Source organism: Acanthochromis polyacanthus, chromosome 19 (assembly GCF_021347895.1).
Source record: "Acanthochromis polyacanthus isolate Apoly-LR-REF ecotype Palm Island chromosome 19, KAUST_Apoly_ChrSc, whole genome shotgun sequence".
NCBI classification, from domain to species: domain Eukaryota; kingdom Metazoa; phylum Chordata; class Actinopteri; family Pomacentridae; genus Acanthochromis; species Acanthochromis polyacanthus.
Genome location: NC_067131.1, coordinates 25,597,308 through 25,614,648, shown reverse-complemented (window position 1 = coordinate 25,614,648; position 17,341 = coordinate 25,597,308). Strand labels below are relative to the sequence as shown.

At 41.2% G+C, this 17,341-nt stretch overlaps 1 protein-coding gene across 1 annotated transcript; it reads right to left on the bottom strand.

Annotated features, from left to right (window-relative positions):
- Positions 1–1,272: 1,272 nt before the first annotated feature.
- foxk2a (forkhead box K2a) lies at positions 1,273–14,993 on the bottom strand. The gene is made up of 9 exons (XM_022219600.2): positions 14,492–14,993; positions 13,071–13,265; positions 12,814–12,955; positions 12,323–12,469; positions 8,986–9,179; positions 8,670–8,872; positions 7,556–7,813; positions 7,232–7,429; positions 1,273–2,864 (listed from the first exon to the last, which is right to left on the bottom strand). Exons 1-9 carry the CDS (start codon positions 14,785–14,787, stop codon positions 2,644–2,646), a joined length of 1,854 nt encoding a protein of 617 aa, XP_022075292.1. The 5' UTR covers positions 14,788–14,993; the 3' UTR covers positions 1,273–2,643.
- Positions 14,994–17,341: the final 2,348 nt, after the last annotated feature.

Genomic DNA, 17,341 nt, shown 5'->3' with positions numbered 1-17,341 from the left:
AGTCGGACAACGAAGTGGCGTTCAGGAGAGCCAGTAATGTAAATTTGCACCGAAAATTTGGGGTGGGGGGGGGCACACGGGGTGGCCAATCTGATCACAGGGGGGAGGCACTGTCCCTCCATGCCCCCACGGAAGATCCGCCACTGTTTGAAAAGGAGGCAAATACTTTTTCACAGCGCTGTATATTCAAACATTGCCCTTTACGAGTGGGTTTAGAGCTGACATTGTCTTATAATGGAGGATACCTGGAAATCACTTTTTGTATTCACCAGATGAATACATGTAGGTTTCCATGGCAATGTGACACGGCTAGAGCAACTGCACAGAATCATTCAGGGCGATTACTAACACGTTTGCAAATACAACACTGATTTGACATAAGTTCCGGGTTTCTGCAGAAATCAGCCAGTCAAATGTAATGCTTTTAAATGTTATTTTAATACTATACTGTCAAAATTTTAATGCCACAACCGCAAACTCAACAAATTAAATGGGTTTGTTTTTTTGTAAAAGATGATTTTTATATGAAAACTGTCCTTACATTTGACTATTTCTGAATCCAGAAACCCCCCTTGACCACCCACAGGCTGCAGTCATTCTCTGAAATCCACGTTTTCTAGCCATTTTTGCTGGAATTTGCATTTCCCCATTTCCCAGCTCTCCTCCACCTGGTACAGCCAGCCGGCCACTTTAAAAACATGCAGTCTTTGGCAATTGTACCCGACCAACTGGAACAATTACCGCAATGCTTCGGCATGTTTATGCAGATGCACATATCTGACGAATCACAGTCTATAATTATATATTATTATTGTCAAATACTTTTCTTGAAACTGCAGAAAGAATTTTTAATGCCACTCAGAATCAAATTTAATGATTTTTAATGCCATTTAGGGCCTAAATGAGGACTAATTTTAATGCCCTGCAGAAGCCCTGATGTTACCAATGTGCTCAAGCCTCACATTGAAAATCCTGGCTTCAAGGTCAACATACCCAACAAACCCACTGATCTCATTTCCTTGTTCAGCTCTCTGGTCAGCTCTAGGACAAGAAATGTGAGTCAAGCGGATTTTTCCCTTTAGGAAGTTGATAGCGTTACAGGGAACATTTACGGCGCGATGGAATGCAGACATCCTGACCAAACTATGAGGAATGCTTGCTGAAACCGTCCCTAACAAACCCCTACAGCACGTCATCCCTTCACACCATTCCAGATGTAAACTGTCACACCAGCTTTCCTCGTTCCAGTCAAAAGAATCCATGGACAGATACTGAGTTTGCCCAGCACAGGAGGCGTTTACTCAAAGAAATACAAACTAAGAGGTTATGTGTTTTAAATAAATTTATAAAAAAAAAAAAGCATTTATCCACTGAAGCAGAACAAACACCTATCACTTGTTTTTCCTTGTGGTACTTAGAATACAATCTGGCTGTTTAGTAGCCTGAACAGAATAAAAAGTATCAAGCCAAGAGACTGCCAACTTTAACACAAAGATAACAAACAGCCTATGACGACAGAGGGGGAAAAAAAAAAACAAATGAAAATGCAAAAACACAAAAAATAAAAATAAAAAAAGAACTCAGAGGTTAAGTGCAGCACTGGTCAGAATCATATAGCGTAGATTCAGTCTAAATTTTCTTCAGTTCCATATTCAGATAATCTGCTCAAGTACATTGTTTCTAGATCCGTAACATGCAAGCTCAATGAAGCGTATGGTCAAATACACATGAGAATATACTTTTTGTCTCATAGGATATTTGTAAAATCTGAAAAAATCTTTAGATGTACAACGATAAAGAATTTGCATGAATGAGCTAAAAAAAAAAAGAACATCCACTCCATAGCTAGTGTTTTCTTTAAAAGGAACAGAAGGAGACGACATTCATTTCACCGAACAAAAAGTCCACATACAAAAACAACGGAAAAACGGGATATCCTAAAATATGTCGTGATGTTTAATGTTCTCAAAGACCCCACTTATAGCTTTTAGTTATCGTAATTATTACTAGATAGTATCTGTGCCTTGGGAAACGGAGAAACACTCAAAAAAGATCCAAAGATACACTTGTACAACGGAATACTGCATATCTACTCACGACTGGGTTAGGTAGGTCGACATGGAGGCTAGCTGCCGAAGATGGGAATGTCCACACGTACACACACTTCCCTTTGTGGAATACACTACTGGTGATGTCACTTTGCTTTTTCTATCCGACACACAGTTAAGCGCTTGTCTGTAATGCTACCAGAATGAGAGTCCTTTTCATCTTTGGGGGAGTTTTTAAGACTCCTCGTTTTTCTAATAAGTCTTCTTTTTTTCCTTTAATCTGGAAATCTGGATTTTAAAATCTGTGTTCTTCTCGCCATCTCGATATCAAACATCTGCTATTCACAGTCATCAGCGATTCTTGGATTCCATTTTCAATTTGGTCTTTAGTTTTTGCATCGTATTTCGTGGTCTTAAATAAATGGAAGAGAGGATGGGAGGGGTTTGCACATTCTGTAGTCCTTCTCTTTTTTTGGCACCTTGGAGAAGATGATGACACCAGGTTGATGGAGGGGTGAGAGTGGAAGGTGTGAGGCTCAATGCGTCCAGGAGAGCAGGGGTCAGGATGCAGTTGGGAGTAGTCGGGGAGGGGAGGCTACTTGTCGCCAACCTGCTCGCTGACCCCTCCTTCTCCGGCTCTGTCCGTGGTGCCGTTGTTGTTGTTGTTGGCAGTTGCGTCTTTCCCGTTCTCTTCCTCCTCCTTTTTCACCCTTTTCGATTCGGGCTGGTCTTGCAGTTCTCCATTCTGCCTCTTGGTGGGGAGGGAAGCTGAGGCTGAAGCATGAGTTGCCAGGAGATGGAGAGGGTTTACAGCAGCTGAGAAGAAGGAAGACAGGATGTATTCAAAATGAGGTCAGTATGGAGTGTGAAGCGTGCCACAATAATAGCAACTGATTGTGCTAATAGTTTCCTAAGCTCTTCATATCATTATAAGACTTCCCTAAATAAACGGATAAATGTTCAAAGTAGGGCTGCTCAGTAGATTGGAGGTGAGCAGTGTCGCCTTGCAATTCAAAGATTCCAGGTTCGCATCCTGGTCTGGGTTCTTCACGTTCTTGGGCTGGATGTTCAAAGCAGGGATGGGTTCGGACAGCTTTGTTCCAAAGTGATAAAACACAGGGCTTTGTGAAGCCTTCTCTAAAGCCCTACTCACTCAGAACAATGATTTTATTTTCCCTACACTGCAAAAACTCAAAATCTGACCAAGTCTGTTTAGACAAACAGACTTGGTCAGATGAGACATCTTGACTAAAAATAAGACTATTTTTAGTCAAGATGTCTCTTCCCACTTAATTACCTCCGCCAAGGAGGTTATGTGACACCCGGCGTTTGTCGGTCCGTCTGTCTGTCTGTTAGAAAGATAACTCAAAAACGCCTGGGCAGATTCACATGACATTTTGAGGGGATGTAGACTATGGTAAGAGGAACAGCTGATTTAATTTTGGTGGCAATCCGGAAAGGATCCTGGATTCTGGATCACTTTGAATTTTTTAGTATTGTAGCGGCCGTGGGGGCCGCTGTGACTGTGTTCCAGGTAGGGGGGCCGCTAGGCATCATGGGGGGAATTATGTGTTCTTTGGGAATTGTTTTACGGGGTTGTTTGTTTGTTCCAGACGTTCTTTAATTACTGGTTGCATTTAGTTAGTTCAGTTCTGCGTTCTGAGTTCGTTTGTGTGTTTGTTGTTTTCATGTGTACCATAGCTCAGGGGGGGTTACGGGAGGAGTGACCTCGGCCTGCGAGCCGGTACGTTGTGAGTTCTGGAGTGCTTAATGTGGTAGAGACAATTAAGCCTGGTGTGCTAAATGTAAGATCCTTCGTCATTCCTGCCTTAAGTCGCCGCTCAGTGCTACAGTATGTTTTAGTATGTGATCCAAAATAGGACAAAAACATCATAGGTTAGTATGTCGTCCAACGAATTGAAGCAAGGTGTCCAGATAGCTCAACTGGTTAAGAAGGTGATTAGTAAACAGAACTGTGTCAGAGACCCAGGTTTGATTCCAGGTCATGATCCTTTACTGCATGAGTTTCCTGTTTTCCTCTATCCTTGGTGGAGGTCTGCACTCTCTGAGTGCTTTTCTAGTACAAGATAAATTCACTTAAGTGACATTTCAGCAAGATGGAAGGACTTGTTTTAAGACAACACATCTTAAATATCTTGTTAAGTCAAACAATCTTAACATTATCTTATTTTAACCCTCGTGTCATCCTGCGGGTCAAATTTCATTTTAAAATTTGAAAATGTGGAAAAAAAATCAATATTTTTACAGTGAAAACTTTCACAATTTCAAAATTTCTTGGGTAATTTTTGAACATTTTTTGGTGGAAAAAGAAATGTTAAAAAAATTTTCTTTAAGAACATTTGTGAAAAAAATCAACCAAAATCCAGCAAAATTCGCTGGATTTTGGTTGATTTTTCCTCAAATGTTCTTAGAGAAAATATTAGAACTTTTACTGCTATATATGGAATCACTTTAGATATTTTTAGGATTTTTTTGGAAGATTTTTGTTCATTTATTGAAAATATTTACAATTTTTAGATTTTTTTTTAACATTTTTGATTTTTATTACTTGCCAAATTTGAGGATTTTTTTTTAAATAAAACAAAAGTTTTAAGTTTTATTTTTTAAGTGAAACTTTTAAGGAATTTTCTTCCTGAAGATTTGGGGAAATTTTTGCTGAATAGTTGGATTTTTTTCAGACAAGGCAACAATAATTTTGGTGCCATAAATGAAGACAACAGGAGGGTTAAGACACCTTAGCTTAACAATCCTGATAAAATATATCTTAAAATAAGTTCTCAGCGTTCTAAATATCACATCTTATTTCGAGAAATCTTACCAAGCCATTTTTCACTTGTTCTATTGGCAGATTTTTTTCCCCACTTATTTCGAGTTAAAAGTTCTTTGAAATAAGTTTTTTTTTCTTGTTTTGAGAGGGACATTTTTTCCCGTGTACATCTTGTACATTATGAATGAAAGTCTGGAGCTTTTTGAACATACATTTAGGAGCCAATGTTGCTAGACAGCATTGAGACTCATTTACAGAAAGCTCAAATCCATCATTAGAGCAAAATCTGGAAACATGATTAGGTGGATGACACATGTGGCAGCATGCAGTAGAAACATCTTGCTGTCTTTCATCTGGCCCAACAGCTATGAAGGTGGTAACATATTTATATCAAATGTACAGATCATGTCATTTGCAAATAGAGTCTGCACAGTAGTGACTAGGGCGACACAGTATGGACATCAGGCCTGCGCCACGACTTTCGATACCAAGCAAAAAGCACAACCAATCAGTTTGGATAAAGTAGTAGATGTACAGCTAGGTGGCTACACCGCTGGCAGTTACTTATGAATTTTATCTATACATAACAGGTGTACAGTGAGAATCTGGGACAGCTGAAGACAGTTAAGACTGCGGTGCCAGAGCTATGTCAAGTTCAAGGGACGTGTGCTCACATTTAGGCAAGACAGGAGAAAGGACCTCAATGCCAAATTAAAATAACTTTGGGACTAATCAGCAAACCGCAACAAATTACAAATATTTGGAGTAAAAAAAAACTATTGTATTGTAAAGTCACCATTTTCCTCAGAAATGGCAGCACCTTCAAAAAACATCCATATTGACTCCATTATTTTTTTTTGGTTATTCTTGGAAAATAATAAAAAAATGCAGCTTCACTTTTTTTTTTTCCATGACTAACTTTGTTGTGTTGCACAAAAGACAGTTTGGGTTCTCTGTACTTCTAGCCATGGCTGTGCAGCTTCCATAGAGGTGAAAGACTTCATAATGTAGTGAAAAATTAGCTCACACAAAGTAAAAATTGACGGGATTAAAAACAGAAACCGCCTATGGTTCTGAGGACAAGTGTGTGTTAAGTGGAGTAAGTTTCTAAAACGTACTGTTCTTGAGTCACTATTAATGAAAAAAAATTGTTTCAGACGAACTACACTTATCAGATAATAAATTAGCACGGATTTTCTATACAACCATATCTATTATCAATTTGAACTTAGCTTCATGTTGCCGTCATCTCTAGGAAACCAATTTCTACCAAATCCTCATTAATATACAAATTTATGCAGCAAGGTATTCCAAAATCTGATGAGATCATTTACTCCACATGGAGAACCTGTGGTGTAATAAGTTTCCACTATACATGATTGAGTAATTGTGTTCACAAGAGTGTATCTGACGTTAGCACGCTGACCACGTCAGGTAAATGTTTGTCCAACTCAGGGGCGATTCAAATAAGTTTTCTTTTCTGTAAAATCTTAGGATGTGTTTAAACATCAGACAGACAGCTGAGCTGTAACACAAAATAACCTGCATCATGGGCAAAACACAATTTAAAGAAAACAGGTTGCAGCACACAGCTCAGAACAGCAGACGCTTCATCTGAGCAAAGTATGGACATTCACCTTAATTTGAGTAAAGTGGCAGTAAACTGTGGCAGGACTGTTGGAGCAGAAAAGACTGCATACTAGTTCATCTGCTGCTGCTTCTTGACAAGACGTCTGCCTGATATTTGCACACAGCTGTTAGCTGGTCAGCAGGTAGAGACAGGCTGAACAAAGGAGCGTCTGCACACTGATCAGTCAACTGCTGGTACTTTGTGCAGCACAAACATAAAGCTCAGATCAGATCAGTCCTTTTCAGTCTGTTCCAGAGAGACAGACACTCAACATAAGACAGCACTCAGATCCTTTACTTATGTAAAAGTACTGCGCACCAAATGCTTCCTGGATATTTGACTGGATTTTTCTCCCCCCCCAAAAGATTTTATATATGAGCAGAGCAATAACAGACCACTTTTTAAAAGTTTGAAAATTGTAGGTTTCTTTTCAGAAAAAAAGCCTGAATGACACATCAATGAACATCCAACCATGTTTAATCAGGGCAGGTAACTGTGAGATAATTAATTAAACTGTAAATACTCCACACAATAAAGAAATTTAATGAAATAAGTCTGAAAATTACTTTTGATAAAGCGTAGAAAACTGTTTTGTATACAAGATACAACTTTCTAACATTCTAGATAAATATGGATGTAAGGCTGTGTGTGTGTGTGTGTGTGTGTGTGTGTGTGTGTGTGTGTGTGTGTGTGTGTGTGTGTGTGTGTGTGTGTGTGTGTGTGTGTGTGTGTGTGTGTGTGTGTGTGTGTGTGTGTGTAAGTCACCTGTGCCACCAGCAGTGCTGATGGGGACCAGATGAGTCCCATTCTGTGTGATGGCTTTTATTGGGAGCTGGTGCTGACCGAGTGGAGCTTGTTGAACGATGGTGACTGTTGTCAGGGGAGCAGCCTGAGAGCTCTGGATGATGCGACTGACTCCACCTATAGATGAGGCTGTGATGGATGGGACCGGCTCCACTTTTACTAAAGACGGATAAAGAAACTCTATGAAACTAAAGGCAATAACAACATCATAGTAGACAACAACACAGGACCACATTCATGTCCACAGGAGGACTGACCCAAATAACAACGAGAACACTGCATCACCTTTGATCTCTTGGTGCTCTCCTCCTCCATTCTCCTGAGGTTCTGGGCTCACTGTAGCAGCAGACTGTCCACCAACAGTTGCCATGGTGACGGCTGGGATCTGGTGGACGACATGCACCGTCTGCATGACGGGGGCAGAGCTAACTGTCGTTGTCACAATGGCTGGCGATGCCATGGCGTAGGTCACAGGCTTCATGGTCGTTTGAGGCATCTGGCGCTGCACAGCGATCAATACTGGCTGGTTGCTGAGGGGGGAGCCTATCAGAGGACAGGGGGAAACAGTACTGCAGCTGTCATTCATTCAACTTACACATACTGTACATATCACAGTCAGATCAGAAATAAGTTAAAAGTGATGGTATTGTCAACATATTCTTGCCACAAAGAACTAATCATGCGTCACTGCATTTGTTCAGCACTTTACATTTAATCTATCTGTCCACAATTTATATTTACATATATTTAACTGGCATTTTACATACTGTTTGAATTTTACTGCCAGTTATATATGTAGTATATTTAATGCCAGAGTCGTACATCATAACAGCAAACTATGAATCAATTTCAATGTTAGCTTGTACTTTGTATCATCTAGCTTATCATACATGTATCCAATTGTGTGTTATATGTTCCTTGTCCCCCCACCCCCCTCCCCCTCTACCTCTATACCAAGGCAGATGGGTCCCCAACGTAAAGAGCCAGGTTCTGCTCAAGGTTTTTTTCCCCCGTTAAAAGGGTGTTTTCCTTGCCACAGTCGTGTTGGGCTTGCTCTGGGGGTCAGGCATATGGGTTCTGTAAAGCGCCTTGAAACAATTTGACTGTATTTGGCGCTCCATAAATAAAATTTAATTGAATTTTCCTCCCACAGTCCAAAAACACGTTCAGGTTAATTGGTAACTCTGAATTGTCCGTAGGTGTGAATGTGAGTGTCTATGTGTAGCCCTGTGACAGGCTGGTGATCTGTCCAGGGTGTCCCCTGGCTTCACCCTCAGTCAGCTGGGATAGGCTCCAGCCCTCCTCATGACCTTAATGAGGACTAAGGTGTGTATAGATAACGGATGGATGAATGGATATATTAAACAGTTCAGGAATAAAAACTTAAAGACTGTTTTACCAGACGAGTTCTGTGCAAAGCGGGCCTCTTGAATGACAGCGAGTTTGGGCTGGACTGTAGTGGTTTGGGTAGGGGCTGGCGGTGGGGTTGGCTCTGGCTCCATGGGGACTGGGGACCCTTCTCTGGACAGACTGTCTGGAGTCTGGACCCCACTAGAGTGGGCAGACAGTGCCCCTGTGTGGTTGGGAGAAGCTGGAGCACTCCTGGGACAGCGAAAGGGAAGCACAGTTCATCACTGCTGTACAAAAACTACCACATGACTACACAAGTTGCACCCAAGTGCTTTTTAAGTAATACAGCATGAGGCACAGGTTACCTGGATGAGAGCGGCCCTACAGGTGTCCTGAAGCAGGGCACTCCCCTAGGCCTGCGCTTCCTGAAGGCTTGCTCTATCAGCTTGCCCTCTGAGGCAGGGTCGATCCTCCAAAACGAGCCTTTGCCCGGCTCCTCCTGAGAGCGGGCCACTTTGATGAAGTATCGGTTCAGAGACAGGTTGTGGCGGATTGAGTTCTGATGGAACCAATAAAGACAAAAAAGATCCAAGTGTTAAACATTTGTCTTTGTATAGTGGTAGGCTACTCCTACACTGTTGCACAAGCTCTTTTTGGTTTGGTGTAAAGAGCGGTACGTCTTCTCCAATACACCATCTCATTAAAAAGTATGTTGAGATAATCCATTTTGTTGAGACACTAACACACAGTTTTCTAGTGTGACTTTGCTCCTCCTTGTGTGAGAAGGAAAAAAAAGTTTGGATCCACTCTGTGGTCACTTTTAGTGGTGCAACGGATCACTAAACTCACTGATGGGATCGGTCCTCGGATCAAGAGTCACGGATCGGATCGTTTTTCGGATCAGCATGTCTATAACATATACACATGTCGAAAATATTCGGAGCTCGTCTCTTCCCTTCGCCTTCGGCCCACTTCGGCTCATCCCGTCATGTTCGGCTCATCTCGGCTCCTCCGTTCGTGTTTGTAAACACCACCCGAATGGCCAGGTTGCTGTCGACTCTGACGTCACGCTTCACTTCGTTGCATAAACACAAGACAAGATGCCAGTGCTCGATTTAGAAGGTCGCCAGGTCGCCGCGAGCGCCGGGAATCATGGCAGGTTGATGACATCATACAAAGTGGCTGCCTCCATGAAGAAAACATGATAGGCGGTTCAGCTCGATCGAGCGCTTGATTTCGACGGTTGCCAGGTCGCCATTTGCAATGTTTTTAGTCGCAAATGGCGACCTGGCGACCGTCGAAATGGAGCGCTGAGATGCTGAAGAAAAAACCGATGGAAAATTTGGACCCGAGTCCAGACGAACAGATCCGAATATTCGGGCCATCTCCACCACAAGCAGCAGCCCCCGCTGCCGCCGCCGCGGCCCCCCCGGGCCGTCTCCGCCCACAAGCCGTCTCCGCCACAAGCCCCACTCCCCTGCCCCCCCGTCGGACATTATGGGACGGAACGAATATTTGGATATTCGTCTTTAATAGGGCCTGAATATTCGGAGGCCAGAAACCACTATTCGGGCCAGCCCTACTCGCCATGTCTGCTCTCTTCCTTTCTCCACTCGACACAAGCTGTGTACAGATGGAGCACAACTTTTCTTTTTTTTTTTCCTCCAGAAATCGATCCGCGGGTCATGTGTGTGCCGAACCGATGACGTTGATCCGAACGGATCACGGATCAATGATGATCCGTTGCACCACTAGTCACTTTATTAGGCACACCTATACAACCTCTATAATCAGTTCAACACAGAAGCTGTGCCATAAACTCAACCTTTACCAAGTTGAAAATGGTGCAACAGTACTTGAATTACTTAGCTTCCAATGCATCGCAGCTTTGGGATCATCGCTCTGTGAATTGTCAGAACAGCAGAGAAGCAATAAATTCTTCAAAATGTAGTTTATATTCTACCTGTCATATGCTGCACATGATTGCTAAGAAAATATACCATAAATAAATATTGCAAATGTCATTATGACCTCATTGTAAGACTATGACCACAAATCAAACAAAAGGAAAATGCAACATATTCATAATGATGTTAAATTACCCAATAAGGCCAGCACTGCAGTTTCAGTGTTTAGAGTAGCACAAAGAACCAGTGCCAGTTTCTCTCTTTCTGTCAACACTGAGGACACAGCCATCTTGTCTGAATAACCTATATTAGAATCATCAGAGGACAAAGTGAGCAGTGGCTTCGTGCTCGGCCATGTTCAGTATGAGCTCCACATGGTGGCTGGTAGATTGACCTGCACAGTGTGAGCAGAGAAGTCTGGCTGCAGGAAGGCAGTTTAAAATGTGTAGTGGGAGTTAACATATTTTACAAGATTTTAAAAAAAACAACAACACACATGTCCCAACTTCAAAGGCAAACCATGCGTGCATGCTACAACTGACAGACAACAACTACTGAGAAAAATGTTCTGTCAGAACTCCTGCTGTGGAACGAATCGACTTGTAGCATTACCTGTTTGACTCACAGGACTAAACCCGCCATTACCAGTTATACTTTGAAGTTCAATTTTGCTTACTCGCTTGAAAAGCATATGTTCAAATAAAAAAAAACAACACATATTAGTAAATTCAGTGTAAAAGGTGGTGCTGCACTGAACTGAACTTCTATTTATTTTTTTGCTCTCAATTTACATACATGAGGAGGCAGACTAATACAAACACCTTGATATGATAAGAACAACACTAACTACAATGTCAGTCTAAAACACGACTGAATTAATACACTTCGTTTGTCTTTTTGCTACCTTACAAAGCCTTATTTTGACTCCAAAAATGCTGAGTATCCCAAAGTTTTATGTAAAACATGTCAGTATAGTCCCTGGATTTTCTAGATTCGCATTTCTGGCAAACAGCGTACAGTAATCCTCATTGTAGTAGGTAGGTAGGGACACAGCTTGGTCCCCAGTATTAGAACAAGACACTGAACCCTTTCACCTGCCACTCTGGTTGTGACTGTTGGCATAGACTCCAGTCTGCAGTGTCATGGCTTTTTCTCACTTCACATGAATGGAAAACACCTGTCTTAATTCCTCAGAGCCCTCAGTGCCCTCCTCAAATTCATCCACATCCCAAAGATGTTAAATTCAGTGACATGAAAGCAGGAAAAAAAAAAAAAAATCAGCAAGTACTAAGCAAACACGCTGCACTTTAAGCTTGATGATTAATAAAAACTGTGGCTGTTGATTGTTTTGTGCTGGTTGACAATGAAATTTGACTACTTCAGCACTACATAACTCATCATTTTGCATTTACAGTTTGTCTTTAGTGGGAGAGTAACTAAATGGAGCACTGGATTGAACTAATTCCCAAGATAGCAGGACAATTTATGCATCATCTTGAGGTTAAGGTTCAGAGAGGCTGGTCTGAACCTGGCATCACCAGACATCAACTTCTGCAAGCACCCTGAGGTCCAACCGGTCAGCTCTCAGAGAAGGCCACTGGGAGGGTGTCACTTAGGTGGATTTGGCGGGAGTGGCAGGTGTGGGTGTTCGCAGACATAAAAGCCTCACTCAAACAACAATAATAAAAGACTGAACATAAAAAGAAAAAGACAGTAACTAAACTAAGTCTGCATGACGGTTCAACCGCAGACACACAACACATAAACAACTTTAGCAAATAGTGAAGACACTGACCTGCCAGCCTTTATCAGCTGTTCTGTAGTAGGGATAGTTCTTGGTAATGTGGGTGTATATTCCATTCAGTGTTAGCTGTTTATCTGGTGCCATGGTGATAGCTTGGACTATTAGTTGCGCATATGAATATGGTGGTTTGGAGTCATCCTGAGGAAGATGAGAAAAGAAAAAGATATATATTCTAGTGCTGTTGGGAAGAAAACTGCATCACAAGAGTTAAAGAATGAACACACACACAATTCAACTAGGATTTATACTCCAAAGTCTATGCTGTTGTGAACTTGGGCAATTTTTAGACTTCAATGAGTAACCAGTGAGGTTCACAGCGCTTGAATCCATGGAGACTTCAGTGAAGTCTGCTGCCTTCATCATCCACTCTCTGGTTTGAGATATCCACTTTGAATCCATTAAAAAAAATAAAAATCAAGCAGCCACACTAGCAGTATGTCTTCATCTGCTTTTAGCCTGTTTCTTACTGTGCCCGCTCTCACCTTTGGGCTGTCTTCACCTGAAGCCTCCTTGTCGTTTTCTGATTGGGAGTTATCTCCTATGAGGTCAGAGGCCAGAACACGGCCCGTCCTGTAGCTGGAGAGTCCTGCGCCTCGAGGACTTGATGGACAGGAGTTTGCTGCACTATGAAATAGAGTCAAAACACATCTTTTAGCTTATGTTCTGAACTTGGGACACTGAAGGGAAGGAAGCAGTGCTTCGTTTTAAAAGATTGACACACACAACTTGACCGCCCTACCTGATGGTGCCGGTAGGTGAAGGCAGTGGGCTCATGAGGTGGGCGATGTTGTCAGGAATGTTTATAGTCAGGGGGGAAATTTGGGGCTGGACGGGCTTTACCGGTGATTCCGGCACGTTCCTTGGCTCCTTCCTGTCACTGGACAGGGCTGTGAACGTGATCTTTATACTTGTGCTAGGAAAGCGGAAGCAACACCTAAGAGAAGAAAAACAAAAACAAAAAATATGAAGCCTCTGTTAGATGTAGATACATTCCCATTTAAATTAGTGAATGAAGTTCCTATGAAAGTGTTAGTGTACAGAAAAGGTTCCTGCCCAGCAACAAGGAGGCCATCGAGGTCCCACTGAAGCCCAGAGAGGAACACTGAGAGTCAGCTTTACAGTGTTTAAATATGGACATCCAACAGAACATGTCTAATTTAATATTAATGGTGTATATTTGGACCAAATACTGACACCTGAACATTATTTGCTACAATAGCAGGGTGATATGATGAACTCACCCTGGCTAAACATGTACATAGTTTATATTTAACCACAAGAACTGATTGCTGTGAGGTTAGGGAAGGAAAAACAAAAGACAAACAGGCTGAACAGTGTAAACACAGTGACGGAGGGGAACATGAGGATGACATTGAGCCAGATCAAATTTACTACAGCACTAACCTTAGCTTCGGAGGTACTGTTGCAACGCTACACCGTGTATAAAAACTGTGCTGCATAACTGTAGTTCAACACTAGTCTCTTTTAATAGGTAAAATATACTGCAGTCTGTGCTGCAGCAGGTCAAAACCATCACCGTCACAAGCATGACTACAACTATTAGCTTATATTGCTAACATGTGAGGTGGGAGAGCAGAGGGGTTAATAACAAAAACTAATTATGAGAAGAAATTGCAGTACAATTAGTCCACATTATTGTTGTGCACGTATAAACCTTTAAGAACACGTACTTGGACGGTTTCAATTGCTTAGGGTCTCTCTCCATTTCGGCATATATACACATTTGGTATATGAAAACAAATACGGCTTTTACTTGAAAAGCCAGCTTCCACGGTGAACAGTATTGCACCAATTCTTAGCTAAAGCATGGCTGTCTTATGCCTCTATGCGGTCTGATTGACACACTACATGAACGCCGAATATACCACGACACCGAATCAAAAAACCCAAGGTTATGAATCAACTGCAGCACGGTTTTGTATTTGCTAATTAGCACCGGCGTCATTAAATCAGCATTTCTGGAAGGGAGAGTCGGCGTGACGTTATTTTCATAAACACAGGGGCACGTACAGGCTTGGTGTTGCTTGACATAACACGTGCAACACCGCTGCGGGATAACAAAACAACAACAACACATGAACGCACAAATGCGCACATTTTCCCCCCACATCAGGCAAAGTTTGCTTATATCAGTCTTACATTCGTGGGAGCTGAAGAGGTGGAGCCCCTCTTCTCTGGAACACCCCATCAACAAACACCCCATTTTTTCCAAGACATCGGAGGTAGAATTCCCCCGTGCCAGTGCCATCTTCTCCCGCGGTGAATATTTCGAGGTGCCGCCGAGAGATGAAGCTGGAGTGTCCCATGCTGACGTCCACCGACCCCTGTGAAGAGTTCCGGCCGATGGTCACCGACCTTTTCTTCATCAGATACTCAAATTCTCGGCCCTCCAGCCGGGCTACCGCCGACCCCGACATCCCGCTTACCACCGCCATCTTCTAAAGTATCTGGTTGAGATTTAGATGTTTGTGTTAAGCGCAAACGTGTAAGCGGCTGCAGGGTGTTGAAGAAGGGGTATTTTTTGGGTTGGTGAAATAGGGGGTATCCAATTTTACACCGTGGAGAATTTAGCCAGGAACGTGCCAGACCGGGGATACAGCGGCTCCGACCCACCGCCGTGAAGAAGAGGAAAAAAAGAGGAGCAGCAGCCAATCAGAAGCGGCCAAACGGACGGAAGCGCAGCGACAGACAGTACATTTGACCAATAGGAGAGCAGAGTGGGTAGGCAGATGAGCGGTGTTTACCAATGACAACAATAATAAAAATAACCTCAGAAAGTAAAGGTCGGTTGCAGCGCAGGCTGACACGCAGATGGACGGAGATCTGCAAAATGCGGCAACGTGATTTCATATGGATTGACGTTTTATTTAATATTAGACAAATAAAAAAAACATTCCTGCAAAAATAAATACACGTGGCATTATGGAAAAAAATAAATCCTTTAAAATGTATTTTTAAAAATGAAAACAGATTTATTTAATGAATACATTTCTTTACATGTGCATTGCCTCATTTATTTATTTTGCAGGATTACTCATTTATTTACTCATGAATATTTTTCTTTTTTCCTCCTTTCCAGCTGCACTTATAATGACACGGTAAACTAAAACCCAATTCATCCATAAAGCAACATTTTACAGCAGAACTGCAACATTCTTTGTGGGTTGTCATTTGTACTACACATATTTATTCCATTGTTAATATAAAAAATATTGATTGAAAGTAGGTGCATCTTAGATTAAAGGCATCCAAATATTTATATTAATCTTTTTTTGTTGTTTTATAGTATGTTGTCAATTCTATAAATTCATCAATTGTTTTGTTTCAGTGAAGGATATGCAAATTCTCCTCAACACAGATAAAAGCTTTCATGTTATCTGACTTTATCACAAGGCCACACAGTACATTTTTGTTGTTAAATTTTCTTTCAGCAATGGTGCGGGGCTTTTCTCTATTTAGAATAATTATCATGCTCGTAAATAATAGTAGCTATGTGTGATGTATACGCCTTTATTTTAAAGTAGACATGGATTTACAACAGTGCACTGCCAAAACTCAAGTCTTTTTGTCTTATTTTTAGTCAAAATGTCTCATCCCACTTGATTTAAGATAAATTCACTTAAGTGACATTTCAGCAAGATGGAGGGACTTGTTTTAAAACAATGCATCTTAAATATCTCGTTAACTCAAACAATCTTGAAATTATCTTGTTTAAACCCTCCTGTCGGCCTGTGGGTCAAATTGACCCATTTTAATGTTTGAAAATGTTGGGGGAAAGTATTTTCCACAGTGAAAACTTCCACATTTTCAATTTTTAAAAAAAATTTCTGAACATTTTTTGATGGAAAAAAAGATTTTTTTTTTAAATCAACCAAAATCCAGTGAATTTCGCTGGATTTTGAATTTCGCTGGATTTTACTGAAATATATGGAATCACTTTAGATATTTTTTAGGATTTTTTCGGAGGATTTTCATTCACTTATTGAAAATATTTGCAATTTTCTTTTATTTTTTATATTTTTATTTCTTGCCAAATTTGTTTTTTTTAAAAAAACTTTTAAGGGAAACTTTTAAGGATTTTTCTTCTTGAAGGTTTTGCAAATTTTTATATATTTGAGGATTGTTTTTTGCTGAATTTTTGGATTGTTTTCAGACAAGGCAACAATATTTTTTGGTGCTGTAAATGAGGACAACAGGAGGGTTAAGACACCTACGCTTGACACAATCCTGGTAAAATATAGCTTAAAATACATTTTCCCAGACAATTTTAAGATCTCAAGATTCTAAATATCATATCTTATTTCTATATCATGTCTTATTTCTAGAAATCTTACGAAGCCATTTTTCACTTGTTCTATTGGCAGATTTTTTTTCACTTATTTCAAGGTAAAAGTCTTTGAAATAAGTTTTTTTTTCTTGTTTTGAGAGGGTCATTTTTCCCAGTGCTGGGATAGGCTTCATTCCCCGGCTACCCTAATGAGAATTAAGCAGTGTATAGATAATGGATGGACATGTGAATTAAGACAATTTAGTTGTTACAATTTGTTATTTGCCTAAGAAATAGCATTACAGTTTTTAGTTTGAAACGAGTTTTTGGCAGATTTCTAAAATATTTGTGTTTTCTCATTTTTATGACAGCTGGTCTAATAAATTTGTTGTATGTATGTTGCACCCAAGAACTTTACCCAGAACAGTATGACCCTGTTCCAGTAGTTTCTGCTGTATGAATCCTGTTTCGTGCAGACATCGTCCTGCCATGGTTTCCGTACAGCCCGTTAGTTTACTAACTGTAGTAGTGTCCAGCAGCCACCACGCCGAGAGTACACAGTTTGTGGACGGACACCGTTAATGCTGCACCTGAAGCCCTCACAGCGCGTTGACATCGGCATGGACTCACTGGTCGTCACAGAGCCGGTGCGCCACCCGCTGTTAGCCCTCTGCTGACAGAACATGCGTGTTCATCGAGACTGCATCAATATTCAGGAAAAC